This window comes from Paroedura picta, chromosome 11 (assembly GCF_049243985.1).
Source record: "Paroedura picta isolate Pp20150507F chromosome 11, Ppicta_v3.0, whole genome shotgun sequence".
Taxonomy (NCBI): Eukaryota; Metazoa; Chordata; class Lepidosauria; order Squamata; family Gekkonidae; genus Paroedura; species Paroedura picta.
Genome location: NC_135379.1, coordinates 47,882,046 through 47,907,934, shown reverse-complemented (window position 1 = coordinate 47,907,934; position 25,889 = coordinate 47,882,046). Strand labels below are relative to the sequence as shown.

The 25,889-nt window shown below is 41.6% G+C and overlaps 1 protein-coding gene across 37 annotated transcripts in view; it reads right to left on the bottom strand.

The window, feature by feature from the left end:
• The window catches only part of CLASP2 (cytoplasmic linker associated protein 2), a 135,388-nt gene extending 129,448 nt beyond the window's left edge, over nt 1–5,940 (bottom strand). For 24 of the 37 annotated variants that reach the window (XM_077303108.1, XM_077303112.1, XM_077303121.1 and 21 more), the window contains exon 1: nt 4,942–5,939. In XM_077303108.1, the coding sequence (XP_077159223.1) occupies nt 4,942–5,136 (195 nt within the window). In that variant the 5' untranslated portion in view covers nt 5,137–5,939. Of the gene's footprint in view, nt 1–4,941 lie in introns of all 37 variants that reach the window. The other 13 variants (XM_077303100.1, XM_077303102.1, XM_077303110.1 and 10 more) reach the window with 2 other exon arrangements.
• Nucleotides 5,941–25,889: the final 19,949 nt, after the last annotated feature.

Here is a 25,889-nt window from a genome sequence, read left to right as displayed (position 1 = left end):
ACCAATGCACCCAGTATTTTCAGCATTTATTTTTATATAGTGTCTCTCAATAAGTACAAAATTTAATTTTCCTGTCACATCAGAATATATTTTATATTTTACTATATGCCATAAAAATACAAGGAAGTGGAGTGGAGTGGAGTGTGAGAGACATAGGAAAGACCACCCGCTGGCCTCATAGAGGCCAGGATGTCCTTTGCACACTTCTCAGTGTGCCCTCTAGAGTCAGGAGGGAATGGGAGATGGGGTGTGTGTGTGCAGGAAAGTCTTTCTCTCCTTTCCTTCATCCCCTTTCCTTCCTTCCTTCCTTCCTTCCTTCCTTCCTTCCTTCCTTCCTTCCTTCCTTCCTTCCTTCCTTCCTTCCTTCCTTCCTTCCTTCCTTCCTTCCTTCCTTCCTTCCTTCCTTCCTTCCTCTTTTTCTCCCTTCATTCTTGCTTGCTTCATTCCCTTTTCTTCCTTTTTTTCTTTTTCCCTCCCTTCCAATCTGATTCTCTCTTCCTTCCTTCACCCCTTCCATCTCCCTTCCTTTGTAGCTCCCAATTCCTTCCTTCCTAAATCCTTTTCTTCCTTTCTTTCTCCTTCTCTCTTTTCTTCTTTCCTTCCTCCTTTTTCTTCCTTCTTTGCTTTCTTCTTTTTTACTCAGTTGTTCACTATTCTGAAACAATGGCTTCAGTATCCCATTGCTGAGCATGTATGCAAAGAAATGCATCCTTGCTCTTTATGTGTGTGAACCAACAGAATGTCATTCCAAAGATAGTAAATGGGACCGGAAGAGGAAGTAAAAAGGCAATTCCACCAAGCACTGAAAGCCACTCCAATGAATTGATTAAACACCTCTCCTATAGCTTGCATTATGACAGGCCGTTCTTACTTAATGGGTACTGAATGTGTAAACCTACAGTATTTTATTATGCTATTTTAATTGTCAGCTACCCTGGTGGCCTTGATTGGGTGGAAAGACAGTATATAAACGTCATAAATAAAATCAGCCCTCTAATTGTTTTGTTAATCTTAAGCAGCCACCAGAAAACAATACTGGAGGAGCTGAGAAACAAAAATCCAGTGACTGGGCCCTGAAGCAACTCTGTGCCCATATCCACTCAGGTAAAACTATTGCAGGCTCTAATACTACTTCCCTTGAGGGCCCATCCACTTGCTCATCCTTCACTGGGATATATGCCGGAACCCGACAATTATGCCTTTCTGCAGTAGATATAAGATAAACAAACCTGATACATAATGGTAATGTTCAGAAGCCAGTGAGAGTTAATTTTCCAGAATGTTTTGGAGCTGACCTGAAAGTCACTTAACAACATCTGCTTAGGCTCCAGGAGCAATAAGGATGTCTACCTTTTAAGGTTAAATTTGTTTTAGATTGCTAAATTTAATGTTTGTTTGTTTACTGTATGTTTAATCCTAAAACTGTGAACCGCCCTAAGAGTGTTCGGAGAGGGGCAGTCAATAAATTCAAAAATAGCGGGATTTTAAAGAGAGACTACAATGACATTGGTGACTTTAGAGAGTACAGACTCGATTCTTAATTCTCCACTATCACTGTCAAATTAGCATACACACATAGGCTATTACGGCCAACAACCATGGTTTGTAAACTGTCATGTCCCTTATCTTGTATTCAGATGACAGTTAAACAGAAAGTCATTGTTTTCACCACATTGTTTACAATTTTCTCTGTTTCCTGACACGTTATAGCTGCAAATGAAGGTAACAGTTCATCTAAGCGACACAGAATCCTCTCCACAAAAGCTTATAACAGAATAAATCTTTTACCCTTAAAAGGTTCCATAAGAATTTTGGTTGTTTCTACAGAACACTGATAAGAAACATGAACTTAAACATGATAATAATGTAAACCTGATTTTGGGAAGAAAAATTAAACTCCTTTTACTAACTTTCTATATTACTGCTGCCCTCAGAATGACCGCAACAACATATGAAACATGCATTGTTTGTCAATATTTGATCAACATGGATAGATACTACACCATTTCTAGCTGCATTATGACTGCCATGCTAGAGTAGGTGTAAATTTATATACACGCAAGCTATTTTGAAATATCTGCAGAAAACTTTGAGGATTTCATAGATATATATCTTAGATCTATGAAATCCTCATAGATTTCAAAATAAGGATTCAGTTATGATCATCTTAAGGATTTTGAGTCTTCTACTGTGAAAATATTCAGTAACTATCAAGAATAGCTTAGAAAATTAATTGCTACCCACGCACAGGTTGTTTCATGGTAGCGCCTGCCTTCTGGGATGGCCTCTCCAATGATGTGAAGATGGCATCCTTTGTGTTCTAGTTCCAGAAGCTGTGCGAGGCCAAGTTACTCAGACAAGCATCTAGCTGGTGATCAGATCATGCTGTTGTGGACAGCACTAGGCTGGCTAGACAGCTATTTTTCTGACTTAAATTGCTTTTGTATAAGTTGTTAATAAACCTCCTTGCAATCCGCTTTGTGTCCTGATGGGAGAATGAGGACATCTAAATCACTTAAATTAATATAAATAAGATGTTATACTTTATTTTAAACTATAAGCTATTATGGCAGAAACTGGTCTGTTTTAAACTTTGTATGGCATCTAAAATATTTTTAACTCAGACAATTGAATTTGTAAGAAACTTTTTATGGCCAGGGCAGCCAGGTACTGGGAATTTTTCCACCTCTATATTAAAATCATAAAATATTTGGGACTTCTCACTGTGTAAAGATCATTCAGCCTTGGCACAATATTTAGTGGATGGTTTTAGCTCGATAAATAATGTGATTTTACCAGCACAGGAAGATTTTCCCCCCTCCCATTTTGGAAAAAATATTGGTCTGATTTTATGCATTTACACTTTAACATTTATCTGGCCTCAACCAGGGCCAGAGCCTTCTCTGTCCTGGTCCCCACCTGGTGGAATGAGCTCCCACAGGAGATCAGGGCCCTGACGGAACTAAAACAGTTCCCGCAGGGCCTACAAAAGGAAGCTCTTCCGCCAGGCATTTGGCTGAGGCCAGGCACAACCAGCAACATCTGCAGGGCCCCTGCCCCCCCTCTCCCCCAGAAATCCATCAAGGCATTCTGCTCCTTGTTAGTATTTGTTGTTAGTATTGTTAGTATTATTATTGTTTAATATTGTACTGTTACCCTGTTATTAATATGAATTGTTATAGTTATTTATATGCATACTTTCTTGTATAATTCTCATTTTATGTGAACTGCCCTGAGCCTTTGGGGGGATGGTGGTGTATAAATGTAAATAAATGTAAATAAATAAATAAATAAAATATGCCATTACTTCTGAGAACTGATTGAGAAGGCTCACAAAATAAAAGTCATAACCATTAAAAATACAGTGGCAAAAAATCAGATGCATAGAAATTACATTTTCTTGTTTCAATACCTATATTTTATTCCATTTAATACTCAAATTGTAATTAGATAAAACATGTTTATTGATTAATTGATTTCAAAAAAGGGAACTTTAGCTCTGCTGCTAAAATATGTTGTTGAATACTGAACACTTAACATTTGTATATGCTTTAAGAACTATTAAACACAAATACTTTATGGCATACCTAAACCAAACTATTGGGTTTTATAGAACCATTTGTACCATGATCTTCAGAATTAGATTCTAGTTCTTTCAACATATTTAACCAGTGCATCAACAACTTTCCATTCTTTTTACTATATGGAAGTATTTTCCCATACAGCTTTCCACTTAACAATTTTCAGCCATGCCTATACCTTAAGTTATATTATCAGAGCTGCTACTAAGATTCCAGCAATTAGCAAAGTTGAGTATGCACAAAAAGTATATATGACAAACAAAAATATAGACACTTGCTGTAGGCATACTACACTGAATAATCACAGTACATGCTCAAGACATGTATATGTGCTTTAAAAATATGACATTTCAATCAAATCATTTTGGAATCTGCAAACCAGAAGTACTACAAATTGTTTTACGATAGCTGCTATTGCATATTAATTACTTGGGGATATTAATATGTGTTATGAACACTGTGCATACACACAAATTTATCCCAAGAAACTCATCAAAGTGATACTTCATAGCCTATGTTGTGGAGCACTACTGCCACCAGATGACAGGAGTATAAACTGGCTGCAGTTAACACACTGCAGAATACCTATCACTAGCAATAGTCACATCCTCAGGTTTACTACCACAATCTCTAAAGTTTAAAAAGATACCACAATTGTTTTTACATCTTATGGCACAATTCCTTTCTCCTGTATGCCGGCCAAGACCAGCCTCAGAAAAATTAAAGCATGAAAGGCCATAAACAGAACTATGCTCAAATAAGAGGATCACGAAACAGTCTCCTACTGGGACTATTACAGTGCAAACCTAAGAATACTTTCTGGGAAGTGAGCCACATTGAATAGAGCCAAGCAGCTTCCAGGTAGTACTGTTTAGGAGGGCTCTTGGGAAGCATCATCAGTTATTTCTACAACTCAAGACTGATCAATCCCACCCCCCGGACAATTTCTCTTATGAAGAAACATTAAAAGCTACCTAGAATGTCATTAATATGAACTGACTTCCTATTCAGAGGAATAGCCCATTAAGTTAAATGGAATCTAATTTTAAGCATGTGAGCAGACAGGAATCTGTATGCATAAACCAATAAACTCTATAGTATGCAATAATGTGCAGATTTTACCTTCATATCCCACTCCTCCCCCCTCATTGGTAGCATATTGAAAAGTAGGTATCCAAAAACAGATGTTACAAGCTACATAGACATTTTTTAATAAATACCCCAGTATTCAAACATATTGTCACCCACAGAAGGTTCTGTGAAAGGGTGAATACCAGAGGAACACAAACCGAGGCCACATCCAGAACATGGAGCTGTTCCCACCCCTGTCATACCCAGAAATAGGCATCATCAGCCTTACCTTATAATTGCTAGAGTTAACCCATCCCGTCAAATCATCGATCACTTTATCAAGGCGTTGCTGATCCTGCTCAATGTCAGAGGACACATCCGGATCATTGAGGTACTCCAGAAATTCTTGGCCAACTTGCATCCTGCGGCCCACGTCTTTCTGCTGTACCTGATCACAGAAATAATCCATCCTGCCCAATTCCATCGTTGATTACTCGGCACGTTTTCAGTGAGGAGAGAAACAAACAAACAAACAAAAAAACCCTGAGGTGTCCCCAGCCACTCGGGAATGTCCTCACAAAGAAATCCAACAAATCCCCAACTGCAGAGATTCAGGTATCCAGGAAAGTCCCCCTTCTCTTGACCCTCAGGAGTCTGCCCAGCAGGAGTAGGGATTCAGTCGCTTGCCTGCCTTTCCCCTGAAAGACAACCTTCAAAAATACAAAAGCAAAATCTGATTGGGGGGGGGGCAGGTGGGGATTAAGTAATCTTAAAATACAGAAGAAGAAAGCAAGAGTCTCCCGTGATTGCTGAGAAGGCGGAAAGGGGAATCCCGTAAGGCGTTAAGGAGGGAGGCCGTTCCGCTTCCTTCGTTCTCCCCCTCATGAACCTCCTCCGGGTCTCGGGCGCGGGGGGCTGTCAGGCACTTTGTCCGAGGGGCGGCCTCCGGGGCTGGGCGAAGGAGGGCTGCGGCCGGCTCTCCCGACGCCCCGTGGAGCCGCTCACGGCAGCGGGGCGAAGCAGCAGCTCTTCCTGAGCGGGGGAAGCAGGAAGCGGCCGGAGCCTCGTCGGTGCCGCGGAGGAGGAGGCGGAACTTTCATACTCCCAGCGCCGGCCCCAGCCCCAGCCCCGACCCGGGCGCGGAGGAGGACAAGGGCGGCTCGAGGCTGCTTAGCCCGCGCCGTCTTGGGAAGTTGCGTCCACTTCGCCTCAGCGCCGGCCACACACCAAGGGCGTCATTCGCCCGCGGACGCCCCGCCCTCTGCTTCCCCTCGCGCGCCAGCCAGTCTCCCTCCCTCCCTCCCTCCCTCCGCGGCGAATAACCCAACGGCTCTACGGACTGGGACCTTCCCTCCGCCCCGCCCCTGTGCCCAAACCGACTTCCTCCCGCTGCTTCCGCATGCGCGAAACCGAGTCACGCCTCCCTCTCTTTGGGTTTTTGAGGGGCGCGCGCCCCGACCCTCGCCCGCTCTCTGAGCGCGCGCGTCCGGCTCAGCGCTCTCTTCCCCCCCCCCGCCCCTAAGTATTATAGAGTGTGGCTAGAGCGGCGCGCTCGCGACCTAGCTTCCGCTTGGGATTTTTTTGCGCTGTAGGTGAAGTGACGGGGGAAAGATCATCGAGGCCGCTGAGGCTTTGTTAAGGGCGGGGCCCCGTCTGATTAGAATCCCAGTTGCAACCTCCTGAGGTAATATCCAAGGGAAGCTTCTTAATATTCATGTTTTCCTCAAGATACGGCATGAATTAGAAACAGCGTCATGGCTTTTGGGTTTGATTGTTGCAAACGTTCATACGTTGCTGTTCCATTACAGCCCGTGGTTTCTTCGTTGTTTACTAAGTAGCGGTAGTTCCTGCGCCTCTTCGGAGGCGAGTAAGAATTACGTCAAAATAAAGGGTTTTCCAGTCAGGGAAAGTTTAACTCTAGCCAAAACAAGGCATGTGCGCATGCGCCCAGGGACCCCTACTGCGCCTCTTCAAGCGCCGCATTGCCTCTGGGCTCCTTCAGCCAATCATAGCGTGCTTTGGAAAGAGGGCGTGAGCCTTCCGTTTTAGGTGTCTACTGCGAGGCCTGTCCCCAGGGTAGCTTTTTTTTTTTAGGCAACCGAAGACAGTGCAAAGCGAACCAGAATAGTAGCAAAATGTAGATATGGCATGATGGCTTCTTGGTGGGTTGAAACCACCGGCGTTTTTGGAGGGAACCTGCGTTTTCAGGCACTTATGAAAACAGCCCTCGGGAATAGGATGAACGGAGCGCTCGCAGGCTCTTCCTAAGCCAGGCTTTGGGGGTTTTGTGCGAGCTTTTCTTGTTGAGTGGACTGAATGGGCGCGGGGATGGCTTGAAAACCTGCAAGTCTTTGGGGGCACATCTGTTTCAATGCGAGTAAGTTGCAATCGTGTTTCCCCTCGCTTTGAAGTGGTTGGGATGATATAGTACAGAAGAGTTTGTGTGTCTGGGATTGTGACTGCAATGTGTGTTTTTTTTTTTTTTTTTGCTATGTTTTTTTTTACCAAGTGCCAGTACTTCTACTATAGATCCCCACTAGGCTGTTCTGTTTCCGTGGGCTGGCGGGGACACAAGGCTCAGGACCTGGGAGAGCTCTACCGGTATCAACACACACACCTGGTTATATAACAGTAATAACCAGTAATTATAAATTCAGGCAGCTAGCCATGTTGGTCTGAAGGAATGAAACAAAGTTTGAGTCCAGTGGCACCTGTAAAACCAGCAAAGTAATTCTGGCTATAAGCTTAGAGTGGGTGGGAAAGAGGCCAGTTAGGCAAGATTCTGAATCCTGCCAAGTAATATCTAGCAAAGCTTTACTTTCGTAGAGTAAGTGTTAACTCAAAGCAAACCAGTTTTCGTTATTAAGAAGCTCAGCCAACACCCAGCAAATATGCTCAGGTTGGGATAGAATTTCACTTGGAACCTGCTTGTATCATCCTAGTGATCAAATATAGATGAGGATGAGTTTTAGTGCTTTTCTATGTCCCCTCTGTGGGGAATCTGCCCAGGGTAGCTCACAAAATAAAATATATATAAAAAAATAATGTACCATAAGCATTGTTGAAACTCAGCATTAAAAACCCAGCTAGGATATTAAAATGTAGGTTAGACTAGGCTTTTTCAACCAGGGTTTCATGAAACCTTGGCGTTTCTTGACAGCCCTGGAAGGGTTTCCTGAACATGTGTGAGTTAATTATTGTTATATATTTTTAAAATTTCACTAAACATTTATCAGGTGAAATTACCATATATGGTCATCTTGACCCATCCCTCCCCACCAAAATGGCCAATAATGGGCCTGGAAGGCGTGAGAAGGGGAAGGGTCCCAGGTGGGTGTGTACACAGATATTCTGACCAACCATTCTCTTTAAAATTGTGCCACTTCTAGGTGTGCAAACACACTCCTTTAGCAGGCAGTATGGAATCCTGTTTCTATCTGAGTTTAACAGGAAATCAAAAAGTTCTGAATAGTAGCATCTGAGTAAACATGATATGCTGTTTGAATTATGAAGTTCTTATTTTTACACTCACTCAGCATTTTCCAGTGAATTTCCATATATTCTGAAAAGGGCAAGAAGACTTAATGAGAGAATTTTAAATTGGAGGATAAAACGAATAATAGGGATCTGCAAACTTGGATGAATTTTAAATAGAAATTTATGTTCAATGCATGAACAATTCAGAAGAGATAGTCAGATTTATTCTTCCTGTAGTACGTAACATTGTTTAATGTGCAATTCTAAAAGGTTGTCTATTAAATTTTTAATTAAAGGTGTGGTGAAATTGTTGTAAACTGCAATATCTGCAGTGTGCACAATTCAAAAGGTTATGAAGAATATTCTACAGGAAGTGTTAGAGATGTGTATTTAGCATGGGTAAATTAGGAACTCACTGGTATTTTTCAAATAGCCTCCTATTTGAAGACTTCCTGCTGCTTTGAGCATACTTTCTCCTTGTTTGCCTCCAGAACAGAATTAATGAATGCAGAGCAGAACAGTTAGGTCTCTTTGTACGAAGTATCTCTTCTCACAACTATTTCATTCTTTTAAATAGCTTGGTGCTTCTTGCATATTTGAACTGACACCCCAGGTAACTGGGGGGAAATTAAAACTTTGCCAGGTGAATAGAGAAATTTGCACTGAATTAATGCTAACATAAACCTGATTGAGGAATCAGGTTTGTTTTTGATTCGCTAACTTCCTTTCAAATACCATTATTCAAAGTGGTCAGTGGGCAATTCATATTTTAAGAGGTAGATAAAAAAAACAGAAGGTTAACCAGAAACTGCATGTAAATAATGGCAACTGCTAGAAGTTACTAGTATCTTCCAGGTACAGTGTTTTATTTCTTTGCTAATAATTTCCCTCTGGGAAGTGGGGGAGCTGTCTATGGGCTAGATTCCATCACGCATAGGTCAATTACATTGGAGGCTTATGATCCTGCTTTGGCCCTCAAGCTCAGCAGTTCTACATACACAACACTAGGAACCTAAAAAAGTGGGAAGGAACAACTGAATAGGACTGTAGGGAACTAGGCTGTATCCTACTAATGTAATTTGGGACCTAGGTTTTGCCCAAAGGGCTTCTTTCTTCAGGAACCAGTCAATGCTAAAAATCACCAACGGGTCCCTTTGAGACTTTTGGCCAACCCATATCAGGCAGTGTGTCAGAAGCAATCACCTTACCAAGGGGACTTTTTGCAGCACCCGAGGGCAGACATGTGGAAACAAGCACACAGCATAATCCCAGAACTAAAAAAACATTTTGCTACAAAAGATGCTCTGGCAGTTACAGGGACTTTCCAGACTGTGGGGATGATAATGACCAGATCAAATGAGAATTCTAGGTTTAATGGTGATACTAAATTACAATAATCATGATATTTTTTCAAAAGGATTCAGCAACAGACTGCTTCTAAGTTGTGTACACTAGAGTATTTTGTGGAGACCAATGAGAACTACTTACAATACTAAACACTGGCTACTACATTTTATTGAGTTTTGCTACAGCTCAGTGATTTTTCAGATGCTACCAAGGCAACTCTCTTAAGCTTAGTGTTCCGGGTTCTAGCCTGAAAGAGTCGTTCAACATTGTTCAGTTCAACATCTATTGGTAGTGATTTGGCAGCCCCTCAAACAATTTGCATTCACCACTGCTACTACATTATAATTATTTCCCCCCATTTGAAATATCCACTTGAACACATGAAGCAGCCTCATGGAGACCACTGATCCCTCAAGGTCAACATTGTCTACTCAGGAACACATTCAAAATAATTCAAAAGATTTTAATTAGAATGCTGTATGATTCCCTCCCACTCCCCAAAAGGTGGGGAAGATTTATTAGTAAAGGTAAAGGTATCCCCTGTGCAAGCACCGAGTCATGTCTGACCCTTGGGGTGACGCCCTCTAGCGTTTTCATGGCAGACTCAATACGGGGTGGTTTGCCAGTGCCTTCCCCAGTCATGACCGTTTACCCCCCAGCAAGCTGGGTACTCATTTTACCGACCTCGGAAGGATGGAAGGCTGAGTCAACCTTGAGCCGGCTGCTGGGATTGAACTCCCAGCCTTATGGGCAAAGCTTTCAGACGGCTGCCTTACCACTCTGCGCCACAAGAGGCTCTTTATTAGTACTATTAGTACTATTGTTTAAAAACAGGCAACTTAATGTTACACCTGCTTGTTCTGGGTAATGGATGATAAGCCATACTGATTAACTGAACAGATGTAAAGAACCTTATGCAGGAAGGATATCAGTATCTTGGCTTAGAGTCTGATTCTATAAATATTGTCTTTTTCATTCTTTAGTCTGCTTTGGCCATTTTTGTGTGGACCAATGCAAAAGCAGATAATTAGGATTCCCATTAACAATATCTTTCCATCACTAAACTGTACTGGGCTATCCTCAGGCTGAGTATCCCAACTATTTTTGCAATTAATAAAAAAGTTAACTCAGTAAAGTTACTATTATATTCTTTGTGTGTCTGTCATTTCTTTTTAATTTATGTTAAAATCAGTAATTTATGGATCCTTTTAAATGTTTTTGTGTGCAAGATAATATTTACATCTGTTTTGATATTAAATACTCTCTGACTTAAAAAGTAAATAAATGAAAATGTCGCTACCAAGGCACAGAGTTTATCTAAGACGACCTCCAAAATGACGCTACCAAGGCACAGAGTTTATCTAAGACGACCTCCACAACATATATTTCTAACCAGGAATTCATGCCAAACCTGTTTGTTCTGCACACACCCAAACTGTGCTTGAGCATTAACGACTACTACATGTAGTATCATGTTCTAAAATGCATGAGAAGCACAGGAAAATATTCTGGTTAGGACTGAGAAACAATAGTTTCTTTTTTCAGCTGGGTAAGGAAAGAATGACTCCAAGACTCCTAAATTGCTCATCAACAACAGAATTTTGTACCATGTTTCAAACTGTCTCATAAGCCTGACACATTATTTCCATTCTTTGACAATTAGCCATTTCATTTCAGGCAGCTGTGCTTGAATAAGCAAAGCCCTGACCTCTTAGACAGTACATCTAATATGATCAAGGAAGCAATAATCTCCCTTTTAGGCTGGTTTCATTATTGAAAAACTGCTTCTATATGTTTTCAATAGGCCAGAAATGTCCCTATAAAGGGATAGTGGGGGCAAAAAACTTTTGGACATACAGTTTACAAAAGACTTCTCACAAATTACTTATACTACAAAAGCAATAGAAAAATTATACCTCCCTAAGAGGCAGAAAAGCTTCCTTGGAGCCAGACTGGAAGTAAGGAAGACTCTAGTGCCCTGATACCTGAATACACTGGAGCAATGATTCCCTACATTTTTATAACTGGGGACCAGTCAACCCTTGACTATCCCGGGGGCGGGATAGTCTTTTGACAAGGGAAGTCGCTGCTGCTGCCTGAGCCCTTGACATCACATGACATCACAAAGAGCTCACCTGAGTTGCCTGGAGAGGAAGGAATGACTTTTACTGGCCTTGTGGGGGAGTGGGTCTCTAAACACACTAGGAGTCAGGGGGCCAACCTCCAGAGAGAAACTGGAGACCAACTGACATGACATCACAAAGAGCTCACCTGAGTTGCCTGGAGAGGAAGGGATGCCTCTTACTGGCCTTGGGGGGGGGGTGGACTCTAAACACACTAGAGCAGTGGTCCCCGACTTTTATATCACCAGGGACCGGTCAACACTTGACAATTTTACTGAGGGGATCCCAGGGGATGGGTAGTCTTTTGCCGAGGGATGTCGCCGCCGCCTGAGCCCCTGCTCCACTTGCTTTCCTGCTGGCGCTCCTGAGTTCTCGCCGCCCACTGGGGGACGCTGCCAGCAGCAGCTGCGCAGTGCCGCGCCAAGGGGGAGCCCCAGCCATGGTGGCCGCCAGAGAACACCAAAGGTGAGCTGGCGGCAGAGTGGCAGAGCAGCCCCCAGTCAGCGTCCGGGGAGCAGGATGAGGAAGAGCCGCGGTCAACTCATCTACGGACCGGTACTGGTTCCAGGACCGGGGGTTGGGGACCACTGCACTACAGAAAGGACAAATTCTGGTCTTATGGGTGTGTTATGAGCAACGTTCCGTCCTCTTTTTTTCCCTTCTGAGCTAAGCAGTTTACATCCTGAACAGACTATAACTGCTGTAGTCTTAAAACGGGTGGCTCCAGATTTCTGAGGGAGGCTTCACGTGTTGATGAGCAGCTGCTCACGTGCACAGCTTACAGTGAACACTGGTTATGAGCTGTCATCGGCATCTCACCCAGATCCCTTCACAAAGTCTTCATTTTAGGCAGTGTTTAAGGTGACCAGATTTTAACATTGGTAAAGCAGGGCACCATTCTTGATTAAAATTTTGGTCTATATGGAGCAACAAAAAGTTTCATAGAACGCATACAACGCAAAAATAGTATTATAATATATATTTTTTAATTTCAACATACAATTTGCCAGGTACCATAGAATCATAGAGTTGGAAGGGGCCATACAGGCCATCTAGTCCAAACCCCTGCTCAACGCAGGATCAGCCTCAGGTGCATTTCCGAAAGCAATTGGCAACATTGGTCCTTGTGCGGAATGGCCCTGGGTGTTTACGACATTGTGCAAAACACCAAAAATATGGCATTTGTAAAGGGTAAGACTCTCACTTTTAAAATCCGGTGTGGAATGGCCCTCAGTGTTACCTCCAATTAGCTATCCCCAAAAGCAGAGGGCCACGCCAAAGCCTTCCCCGGCTGCCCCCCTCCCCCGTGAATCCCAGGCTTTGATGCGGACCTCCGAGGGCTGTGCTGAAGCCTTCCCTGGCGTTCCCTGGGCTCCACCACCCGGGTGCCTACCTGGCATGTCCCCAGCAGCTGAGCGAAAGTGGGGAACGTCATGGAGTGGGGTGTGTGGGCAGGTTGGGGGCCAAGGGGCTGCACACTTCCCGACTGGTCAGTCTGGGGCCAAGCGGCCAATCAGAAGGCGCACTGTGTGCACCTCCTGATTGGCCCCGGACTGAAAAGCGGAGGGGTTAATCGGAAGGCACTTCGCTTGTCAGTCCGGGGTCATGGAGCCAATCGTTGGACCCCCCACCCCAGACCAAGCCCACCCCCACAGCCCGTAGGCAGCCCTGTCACGGAATGCGGTTTACAGATTATTAGTTTGAATGAAGGTGCAGTAATCAATGTTGAAACTAGTTCTACTTTAATTTGCAAAAGGCAGGTTCTTTGTATAGAATATAAGTAGTCGTGGATGCTAATTAAATCCTGCCGTTTCCTTCAAAAATGCCTGAAGTACTTTAAGAAGAAGTTGCATTGTAAACTGTAATGCAGTACCATAATTAGAAGGGCACATTCCCAATGGCATGTCCTAAAACCCAGTTCTGATTGACACAGGAGCATTAACCTGCCTCCTGTGAAAGAAAACTGTTTATTATAGCAATGTAATGTTTTACAAAAGGGAAATTTAATTGCTCACAAAGTAGAAACAAATTGTTTTTCCTGATTGTGCAAAGCATCCCAGATTAATACAATTTAAACACTTGGGGGAAGATTAATACCTGATGTGTTTTCAGTGGTGTTATTTGAGACATAAATTTAGCCATTTTCTGTCAAGGGCATTCAGATGTGAATAGCATTAAAATAATAAGCTTTTATTTTCAGACTTCAATTAAGAAATGTTGTAGAGTTGGATCCCTCACTCTTTTAAATAAGGCACAGATGCAGTAATCTCCTTGTGAGCTAGCCAAAGTTGAGCATTTTTGTTCAGTTCAATGAGATTACTGCCCAGTTTTATGCAAATTTATTCATGTGATTATTATGTTGCTAAGTATATATGCCTGGGAATAGTGTCTTACGTACATGCTTAATTTCCCCATTGAAACCAGTTGGACTTAACCTTGCCCATATAGTTTATTTCATATTGATTTGAGACTATAAAAGAAATATAATGCTAGAAATTCTATTTGACTGAGTACCAAGAGGAACAGAAACTAGATTCCTGTGTCGTAGTACAGAAAAGCCACTTGTTGGTAGACTAATGAATATGTCAAGCCCTCTGAATGAATCCACTGTTGTAGGCCAGATATTTATAAAAAGGATTTTTGAATTTTGACATAACAGCTTTACTAATACAGCATATTAAATATATACTGTGGGTTTACTGATACTACATATGAAATATATATTAAACAATATATTGTTTTAAAAAAATCATGAATAAAGTTTTCAAAACTTTGGGGCACCATGTTGCTGTTTTGCACAAATACCATTGAGAGTAATTGTGTAAAAGTCTTGTAGTGGTTTGCTGCTGCCATTCATCCTAATGGGACTTGTGCAGGATATCAAAGAAAGAATCAACGTAAGCCTTTTCTCTCTATCTATCTTGTTTAACTACAATCCAAATTGAGAGCTTTGATGGATGCAAAAACTTGTTTGCCATTTTGTGAAATTTTACATCATGGAGGCATCATGCTACCCTCACTTTGGGGAGAAAACCCAGTGATTTGCAGGATGACAAAATGTTATTTTAACTTCATTCTCCAGGTACCATCTCTTAAGTAAATCCATGCTCTGTAAAACTGTGGTCTTTGGCATCAGCTTAAGAATCAAGGCAACCAAAGGGTGTGTATGGTGAAAGGAAGAGGAATATTCACTCTGCTGTTATGCTTGGCCTGTTGGAGAAAGAATGTGAATAAATTTCATATGATTTCAATTAAGCTACGTGTTTATTAACACTTGGCATACATGCAAGCTGACACTGAATTCCTAGGTACCTACATAATGTTCCTATATTTTTCCCTGGCACTTAGAACAGTTCTTCCTTTATTTCTGACTGCACTAGAGCTCCGCCTGGTGACTAATATATTTATATATAATCCTCAAAGAGTACCTCTGCAACCAGCTTTTCAAGCAGCACCACTGGAATATTCTCAGACAAATGTTCAGTAATGCAGACAGGAAAAGGTCTGTTTGCCCACAACCAGCATGTCACCACCTCGACCGTTTATGCACTGGAAGATTCATGCTGGGCTGCAGGCTAGAGTTTTAGTCATGGCAGGTTGCCCCACCTCTTCCTGCACCCACATAGGGGAGCATTTGGCCTGGTGCACCTCATCCGGCCCGGATTTGTACTCCTACATGAGAGCTGGTGCAGTGAAGTTCCCAGTGCATAAACGGTCCTCAAGAACCAATCATGGTTTTGTCTGCCTTCAGATAAACTGTCCAGAAGTTACATGTAAATACTGAATAACAGGGGGGAGACAAGATAAAAACCCCTAGGCTAAAGAACAGAGAGCAGCAGCACGCCCCTTGCAAAGAGCATAGCCACTGCAAAACAACTCCCGCATGCCCTTCCAATAAGATAATCCAAAAAGATACAGTTGCCAATTACATCCTAGTTTTATCCAAGAAATATGTAATTAGGATGTGGAATGGATCTATACACTTTTTTTTTTGCTCAAGTTTACTACTCTCACGCATGGAGGCCATCAATGGAGCTTAACAGCAGAGTATTAGTTCATTAACATCAGCATTCTGAAATTAAGAAGAGTACATCTGCCCATAAGTCTCCAATTTTATGTTTTTTTATTTCCTTCTCTATATTAAACCCAAACAAATTTTAACCATATAAGCTAAGCTTGTTAAACATGTTACTTATTTATTTATCATTGCATTTCTATCCTGCCACTCCCACAAGGGCTCGTGGCGGCTAACAACTATAAAAACCTCAATACATAAAACCCATAACATTATAAAACACAACTCAACCATCCCCTCCAATCAGCGGCAAAAAACATCCTAATTATTCATTATGCAGCAAAAAACATCCTAATTTTCATTATGCAGTATGCTAATTTACTTCTGTCTTTTAGATTCTGGGCCAAAATGCTTCTGTTTGTGCAGGCTTTTAACTAACTATGCTTTTAGACTGGAACTGTTATGTTAAGCCACTCAATGGTTTATGTGTTCTTAATGTTGTGACTGGGTTTGTAATACTGGATTTTAATTAGTGATGTACTGTTCTATTATATTCTGTAAAGCCACCTTGGGTACATTCTCTGGAGAGGCGGCATAAAAACTTGTTAATACAAGATAAAAACATTATACATTGAACAAACACAATAGATTTTAATTCGTTTCCATGCAGGTCAGACAATTTGTTTTATTTTTACTGTATTTGGGTAATGAATCATAGACCCTTCATTTGCTCTTGTTTGGATGATGAGGAACAGTTCAGAAACTGAACCTGCTCTAGATGCTTGCATAATATAAAATTAAGGCTACAACATTTCTCTCTTGCTACCCTTTTTCTCTGACCTCCACACTGCAATATTGGCTGCCATATTCCCCACAGAGAATAGAATCATAGAATCATAGAGTTGGAAGGGTCCTCCTGGGTCATCCAGTCCTCTACTTGTTCCTCCTGCTTGTTTCCCATACTCTGTGCATTAGTGTAGAAAAGTAGAACTCCTGCCAGTGGGAAACTAATTGTGAAAATACTGATGTATATCATTGAATTTAAGGGTGGCTTGCTGCCAATTTTAATTTCAAAAGAAAACTGGGCTCCATGTCTCAAAGACTTGGCAAATGCTGTTAAGGTTGATAGCTTTCATTTTTTCTTGGAAGTCTTTCAGCATCACCAGATTACACCAACTGACATTTCAGAAGAATGTAACCGACATGTTGCATTCCAATTTTTAAATATGGTTGCAGGGATTTTCTCTTTAGTTATAACACGGAATGATAAAAGAGTTTCATACGAAATGGACTGTTATTCTACCACAATAAGAGGTACCCTTTTCTCATAGACAGATTGGGCAAAAATGTTCAAGGACCACAGTGAATTTTAAATTGTTTTGCAGCAATGATTCTGTGCAAGTTCTCAGTAGATCGTACTGGATTGTGTCCTTGCACGCACACATTATGAAACAACAAAAGGCCACTTGTCATCTTCTTAAATTATCTTTTACTACAGTCTGCTATCTTCTTTTAATGCATACGTAATGATTAATATCTAGTTTGCATTCTGGATTTGAAAACATATTTTAATTTGTCTAACAGTAATTCTGTTTCTCTGTGCAATTAACTTGTAGATAGCTTAATGCAGCTTCCTCTGTTCTAAAGACCCTGGAGAGCATTGAGGTTGTTGTTGTTTTTTTCAAAAATATTACTTGAAAAGAAAAGCTTCTCGGGATACAGTCTGATTTTAATCTAGTCAGTAATAAGACTATACAGTTGCACAATGGGAGGTGAATTTTGCCAGCAAGGCAGTTAATTGGGTGTGAGTGCAACAAGAATCCAGTATTAAATATTTTTACTTGAGAAGTAAACCATATTTGTTTCATTGGGATTCACTTCAAAATGTCTGTTTAGGATTACAATCCTCCATTAATCTATCCTCCGTGACGTCTGTAGTCCCGTCCCTAGGGACCACGCCAGTAGATGGGCAGTGGTGCCAGAGCACTGAGGCATGTTCAGTGCTCTGGTGTTGCCACTGCCAGTCTTCCAAGGCCGCTCCCACCCTCCGGAGAGCAAAGGCAGCCTCGGGAGACTGGCGGAGACAGCCAGTGAGACAGCGCTGTGTCACGCTGGACTGGCCCTGCCACTGTTATGCCTCCCAGGCTGCTCCTGCCATCCAGAGAGCGGGGCCAGCCCAGCAAGACCCATCACCAGATAAGGAGAGGGGGTGGGGGGGAGCGGGCAGGAAACAAGGATTCTCGCCCCTTATGTGGATGTTCCACATAAGGGGTAAGAAACCTTGTTGGTAGATTTTTCTTAACAGAAAAGTGGCAGACTCTTCATCCTTTCCTCATAGAGAAGGTGCTTCACTCTCCAATCATCTTGGTTGCCTTCTGTGCACTTTTCCCAGCTCTGCAATATACTTTTAAAGTCAGTAACTGGAAATGCATATGTCTGCAGGCTGTTGTGTGTCTTGATGCTTTTAGCAACCTGCTCCTCGAATTGTTTTTGCACACCTAATTATTAGCTTCCCTTTCTTTTACCAGTGCATGTGATCCCTTTTGTTCAATTAACTTATTAAAAGAAGCCTTTACTTTGTATAGTTTTCTTGACTTGTGTTCTTATCCATGAAAATATTCTTTTAGACTCGGGATTGATTCTGGCAGTGCCTTTCCTGACCCAGGGAATGCCTTTCATCTAGGTTTCAATTAGAGATAACTCCTCTAGGCATCCTTTAGTCTAGGGCAGGGGTGACCAAACTGTGTTTCTCCAGATGTCCATGGACTACAATTCCCATGACCCCTCTACACCTCTCACCTGGTATTGAGCCCTACTCAGAACTGTGTCCAAGATCATAACCCTTCTTGTTGGTTCTGTGATCAACTGTTCCTGCATGCAGTCATTTACGGTGTAAAGGAATCTCATTTCTACAGCATGACTCATGTACTTGTTTCCACAGTGGTTTTTTGTTGAGGAGGAATGTTTTTGATTTCAGTGAAGAGTAACCTGAGTTTGAGTTAAAAGTAAATGTTTCTGGAGGTGCGATTATGTTTATTATTATATTATGAAATTACTTGGGTTTTGTAATGTTAGAAATATTGTACATTTTTTGAACTTTTAAGAGTCCAAAACCTGACATCCAGCATTGCTGTTTGAGCCATTATTGGAAGGGAAGTCAAGTGATTCATCATCTACAGGCATCTATTATCTTGAGCACTACAACAGGAGAAGTCCTTGAGATTTATGGGACTATAAATATGTGTAAGCATTTAATGAAGACTTAGTAAGAAACAGAGATTAATCATAAGAATACTCCTTAGGATTGTTACTGGAGTTGCTAATTGAGAATACGTTATATCTCCAGGCCAGCCCTGGAGATCCAGCGGGAGCTTTATGCTATTTTAAGATTGTTAATACGAGATAGCTATTGAAGCTGTAACTGATAATACATTGCATCATTTTGGAATAGTTTAATTATATTGCTATATGAAAGATTATTATAGTTTTTGATTTTAAAAAAGTCTAAATGGTGATTCGTTTATAGCCTACAAACAGTGGTTTCATATTTTTGTATTTGGCCTGGGGAAGCCACACCTAAATGACACGTGGCTCAGAGCCGCTATTCCTACCTCTTGTCCAGGGACAGCTTTATCTTCCGCCAGTAATTGAAACCTGTATTCAGCAGCATAGACTGTTTCAGCTGTCTTTGTCCAGATAGCTATGTGAACATGAAACATTTTCTTAATGACTTCCTGCAGTGCTGGAATGGCCTTTGGCCTATCCCAGATAGATGCCATTATGAACTGGGTGTGCTCCCAGGAAAGTATTCTTAGGATTGCAGCCACAGCTACTTTCCTTCTCAGCCTTAATCTCTTATCTGCAATACGGGACTAGAAATACTAGCCAGTTATGTGGGGTTCCTCAGTTTAAGGTTTATAAGTGGCGAGGACTTGATGAATAGTATGAATGAGGAATAGAATCAGGAATATTTCTTCATACTATTGTTACTGTGTACACCTTTTATTTTCCTGTTTTCTAAGTCATTTATTGTTTTCTAAGCCATTTATTGTGATAAATGTGATTTCTGATTCATTTGCTATGCTTCATAAGATGTGGAGGTAGTATATGAGATACTATCCCAGCATTAAAAAGACCTCTCATTTTTTACTATTAATTAATAAAAATAAATGGCTAAAATGATATCATTTCTTTTGAATTTGCAAGTACTACCACATCTTTAACACTTTTCGTCCTCTAAATACTTGTGAAACAGCCTCCTGGGAGGAGACTGTCTGGCCCCTTCCAGGGTGTCCAGACTCGAATTCCACCCAATCAGAAGCCACAGACTCCTGATTGGCCGGGCAACCTCAGGCCTGCCCACCAGAAATCCACTGAGGCTAGTGGCTACCATTTGGCCACTGGACCTTGGCACAAAAGGAGGTGGGTCTCAGGAGGCTGCTCACATTGGAGTGGGGAGAGGGAAGCCTCTGTTCCCTCCAGAGCCGGGAAGATCCTCTGCGCCGTCACACAAGCCGCAGAGGGATTCCCGGCCACTTGGTAAGTGCAGGGTGGTATGGGGTGGGAGAGGGAGGCCTTTTATCTGTTTCTCTCTCCTTTTCTGTCTTTCCTTCTCTTTCTGTCTACCTTTCCCTCTGTTCTTTCTACCTGTCTCTCTTGCTTCCTTCTGCCTATAATTCTTGCTGCCACTCTTTCCCCTTTCCTAATTTCTTTTTCTTACACTTTCTATCCTCTCTCTCTCTCTCTTTATATCTCTATTTCTTTCATTACTCTCTTTCTACCTCTTTCCTAATTTCCCCCTCCCCCTTGCTAGCGCCCGTTGTATCACCTACAACAGGCTTTCCCTTTAGTTTACGATAACAGCAAAAAAAGTGTGAAGAACTTAATTTTGTTGCAGCATTTTATGTACATGTTTTAGTAAATGTTTAAATATACTTTTGAGGACTACCATTACTCTATCTTAATGGGTTGAATCTTTTATCTGCATTTTTCTTCCTTAGTGCATGACAGCTAAATTTGAGTTTTGTGATAGGCAGCAAGTAATTTGTTTAAAAGACATGTATTTGTGTTGGCTGTCAAAGGAACAAATTGGAAGATCATTTGAATACATTTCTTATGTTTTGAAATCCACAACAGATAATTTGAATAACAAATGTCTGTATTGAAGTAATAAAATCAAGTTAACATAGACTCCTGGAACTAGAGGTGTCACTAGAAAAACTAGCTTGTTAGACAAGCAGAAAGTTTTCTACATCCATTAGGAGTAGAAGAATAAGGAGAAGGTCTGACCCAGTGATGCTCAGCAATTGGTTCCAAGATCTGCCTGAAGAGGTTGATTCAGGAACACAGGAGCATGTGCAATTTCCATGAAGAGCAAGCCCCAACGTATACCAGGAAAAAAGTTGCAGGCCCCTACCAGTGAGAGTTCTAGGTCTTCTCCCCCACTGACCCCATGAAGCTCAGGAAACACTTCTCAAGACCCACAGGTGAGAATTTTAGGTCTGCTCCAAAGGGTACAAAAAAACGGGTACTGGTAATAGGGGATTCCCTGCTGAGAAGTGTAGACGGCAAAGTGTGTAGACCAGACTTCTTGTCTTGAGAGGTCTGCTGCCTACCTGGTGCATGCATAAAGGATGTCACAGAAAAGTGGACAGACTCATCAAGCCCACAGATCATTATCCCTTCCTTCTCATCAATGTAGGAACAAATAATACTGCCCAACAGAGTATGGAACATATTAAGAAAGACTTTGTGGATCTGGTGAAAAAGGTAAAGGACCTGGGAGAACAGGTTGTGTTTTCATCAGTCCTTCCTGTAAGTAGCCGTGGCTTAGGAAGAGAGAGAAAAATAATGTAATTAAATGACTGGCTACATCATTGGTGACGTCGGGAAAGGTTTGGATTTCTGGATCATGGTCTACGATGTCAAAATGAGGGGTTACTATCAGGAGACGGTGTGCACCTCACAAGGGATGGCAAAAGTATTTTTGGGAGAACCCTTGCACACCTGGTGAAGAGGGCTTTAAATTAAACACAAAGGGGGAGTGAGACGTAAATTCACAACTTGGTGTGATGGCAAGAACTGAAGACGAGAAGATTGCAAATTTACAGGGAATGTTACATAAGCAGGGAACTAATAGCTTACAAGGAATTTCAAAAACCAAAACGATGAGAATGGATTACGATGTCTGTTTACGCACTGGTGGTTTCATGCCAGTCTGGAGGCTGGTGTTTTAGTCATGGCAGGCTGCCCTACCTCTTCCTGCACTCACACGGAGCATTTGGCCTGGTGCATCTCATCTGCCCCCGATTTGTGCTCTTGTACGGGAGCTGGGGCAATGAAGTTCCCAGTGCATAAACGGTTGATGTCTCTACACTAATGCACAGAGTATGGAAAACAAGCATGAGGAACTAGTAGTCCTAATAGAGGAAGGGGGCTATGACTTAATAGGAATCACAGAAACGTGGTGGGATAATACTCACAATTTGAATACTATAATTGAGGGGTACAATCTATTCAAATGCGACAGACAAGTAAAGAAGGGGGGGAGGTGTAGCAATATATGTTAAGAATCTTTATACTTGTGAAGAAATACAGGAACCTGAACATTAAAGTTCAGTTGAGTGTATTTGGGTAAATATAAAAGGAGTACGAAAGGAGAATGGTATTATTTTGGGGGTCTGCTATAGACCACCAAGCCTATAGCAGATTTGGATGAGAGACTCCTAGGCCAAATTACAGAATTCTCAAAGAGGGGATAAACATTGGTGACGTAAATTACCCAGATATCTGTTGGAAGACCAACTCTGCTAAAAATACAAAGTACGTTAATTTCTTAACTTGTCTTGCTGACAGCTTCATTTCCCAGAAAGTAGAGAGGGGAACCAGGGGGGTCTGCTATTTTAGACTTGATTCTCATCAATAGGGAAGTACTGGTGGATGAGATGGAAGTAGTGGCCACACTTGGTAGTAGCGACCATATGATTTTGGAATTTTCAGTTGTGGGAAACAGAAAACCTTTATGTAGTCGGACATATAGACTGGACTTTTAACAGACTTAAAGTCATGTTGGGTAGAGTCCCGTGATCAGAAAGACTTAAAGAGATGGGAGTCCAAGGGGTCTGTGAGTGTCTTAAAAGAAATACTGAAGGCTCAAACACAAACAATTCCCTTGAGAAGAAAAGATAGAAGGAGCCTAAGGAAGCCAAGTTGGCTCCATAAGTAGTTGTCAAATGATTTGAGGAATAAAAAAAAAGTCATTTGGGAAATGGAAGGACGGTCTTATTACCAAGGATGAGTATAAGCAAATAACCAATAATTGTACGGAGAGTGTTAGAAAAGCTAAAGCTCAGTATGAGCTTAGGCTAGCAAGAAGTGCTAAACGTAGCAAAAAAGGGTTCTTTAGTTATATTTCAAGTAAGGAATAGAGTAGGGACACCTGCGTGGACAAGAAAGTGAAATTATAACATGATGAACAGAGGGCTAAATAGCTTAACTCCTATTTCTCCTCAGTCTTCTCTTGTGAGAGAAATAGTGCTCAATGTGGCAAAAATGTAACAACACGGGGGATGGGAATGGTGGCCTAGGGTCACTGGGGGGGGCAGTTCATAAACACCTAGTTTCTTTAAATGAAACAAAGTCTTCTGGGCCAGATTAATCGCATCCAAGGGTACTAAAAGAACTTGCAGATGTAATCTCTGAATTTCTGTCCATTCTGTTTGATACTTCTTGGAGAACAGGTGAGGTGCCAGATGATTGGAGGCAGGCAAATGTTGTCTCCATCTTCAAGAAAGTAAAAAAGGAGGATCTGGGTAACTATTGACCCGTCAGCTTGACATCTGTAGCCAGCAAAATTTTGGAACAAATCATAAAACAGTTTGTCCTTGAGCAGCTGGAACAGAGAGCTGTGATTTCTAAGACTCAGCATGGGTTTCACATGAAGTCATGTCACACCAACCTTATCTTTTTTTTTTTGAGAAAGTAACTACCTTGCTGGTTCAGGGGAATGCCATGGACACAGTTTATCTGGATTTCAGTAAAGTTTTTGATAAGGTTCCACATGATATTCTTATTGACAAGCTGGTAAAATGAAGTATGGATCCAAATTCTGTCAGGTGGATCGGTAACTGGGTGACAGATTGAACCTTAAGGGTACTTGTAAATGGTTCAGCATCCTCTTGGAGAAGAGTGACAAGTGGAGTGCCCCAGGGATCTGTCTTGGGGCCTGCGTTGTTCAACATATTTATAAATGATTTGGATGAGGGATTAGAGGGAATACTTTTGAAATTTGCAGATGATACTAAACTGGGAGAGGTAGCAAACACAACAGAAGGCAGAATCAAAATACAAGATCTTGATAGGCTCGAGAACTGGTCTGAACTGAATAAAATGAAATTCAATAGCCACAAATGTAAAGTTCTGCATTTAGGTAGGAAAAATCATCTACAGCAATATAGGATTGGGGAGACTTCTCTTGGCAGTAGTATGTGTGAAAAGGATCTAGGAGTCTTAGTAGACCATACATTGAACATGAGTCAGCAGTGTGACTTGGTGGCTAAAAAGGCAAATGGGATTTTGGGCTGTATCAAACGGAGTATCATGTCCCGATCACGGGAATTATGAAATTCTGGTTCGGCCTCACTTGGAGTACTGTGTTCAATTTTGGACACCACAGTCAAAAGAGGGTTGTAGACAAGCTGGAACGTGTCCAGAGGAGGGCAAGAAAGACGGTGAGGGGTTTGAAGACCAAGACGTATGAAGAAAGGTTGGGGTATCTTGGTCTGTTTAGCCTGGAGAGGAGACGACTGAGAGGGGATCTGATAGCCATCTTTAAATATTTAAAAAGCTGCTACATAAAGGATGAAGCAGAATTGTTCTCTCTTGCCCCAAAGGGATGGACCAGAACCAATGGGATGAAATTAATTCAAAAGAAATTTTGTCTAAACATCCAGAAGAAGTTCCTGACAGAGCGGTTTCTCAGTGGAACAGGCTTCCTCAGGAGGTGGTGGGTTCTCCATCTTTGGACATTTTTAAACAGCGGCTGTACAGCCATCCGAACAAAAGGCTTATTCCGTGGAGGTTCAAGGGGGTGGGGTGTTACAGTGGATGAGCAATAGGGTTGTGAGTGTCCTGTATAGTGCAGGAGGTTGGACTAGTTGACCCATGAGGCCACTTCTAATTCTATATTCTAAGATTTCATACATTCTTTACAGGATGAACATAAATACATGTTAATGTATCAGATAGTATCTTAATATGTTATAACTGAAAGTTGGCAGAGAAAAAGGTATGAAAGCAAATTCAGAAGGGAGAAAAATGTCAAAGGGTTACAAACAAAAAGCCTAACTGTAAGCGAGTTAGGTTGGATGTCTGTACAACGCAAACCATAACCTTCTATAAACATTTATTGTGCACTAAATTAAGCAATTAATGAAGAATGCTTTTTTCACAGCTGAAGTCACATGCTTCTCCAGCAATAATGCTGGATAAAGAATGACCTCCAGAATATGCTAGATTGAAATGAGTAGCCATGTTGGTCTGAAGTAAAGAATTAAATCAGAGTCCAGTAGCATCTTTAAGAGCAACAAAGATTTATTCAAAGTGTGAGCTTTCAAGTGTAAGCACTCTTCCTCAGACTCACAGGAAGAGTGCTTGCACTCGAAAGCTCACACCTTGAATAAATCTTTGTTGCTCTTAAAGGTGCTACTGGACTCTGATTTTATTGTGCCCCAGAATATGCCTGAGACTTAGTGTAGGAGCATCAGAAGAGCATGTGTTTTTGTGTGACATGTCTGTTCAGATATAAGATTTGCTGCATGCATTTAACATGTTGTTAGTAGCTTGCCATACCACCTCAGTAATCCACTTTAACAATTCTGTGATGGTTTACTGTGATCTTTGGGGCCAAGTGCCTGCCCACAGGTTTCTGATATAAACCTATGAAAGAACAGCATCTATCATTCGCCTTTCAAATCACTGACTTCTAGAACTTCCTTTTGGAAAGTTTTCAATGGTTTGCTATGGAATAAGACACCTACAGAGCTCTGGAGAATATATATACACCCCAGAGCTCTGGAGGTGTCACACATATATATACCACAAAACGCAGATTAATATTTGCATGCACAGTAAGTATATGTAAAGTGGTATGTAAATTGTTTAAACTAAGCTCAAGGCAGCAAAGGTCAACTGAACACCATCAAATATGGAAACCACAAAATAAGAGTTGGTTTATATACATGTTTCACTACCCAAAGGAGTTTCAGTGGCTCACAA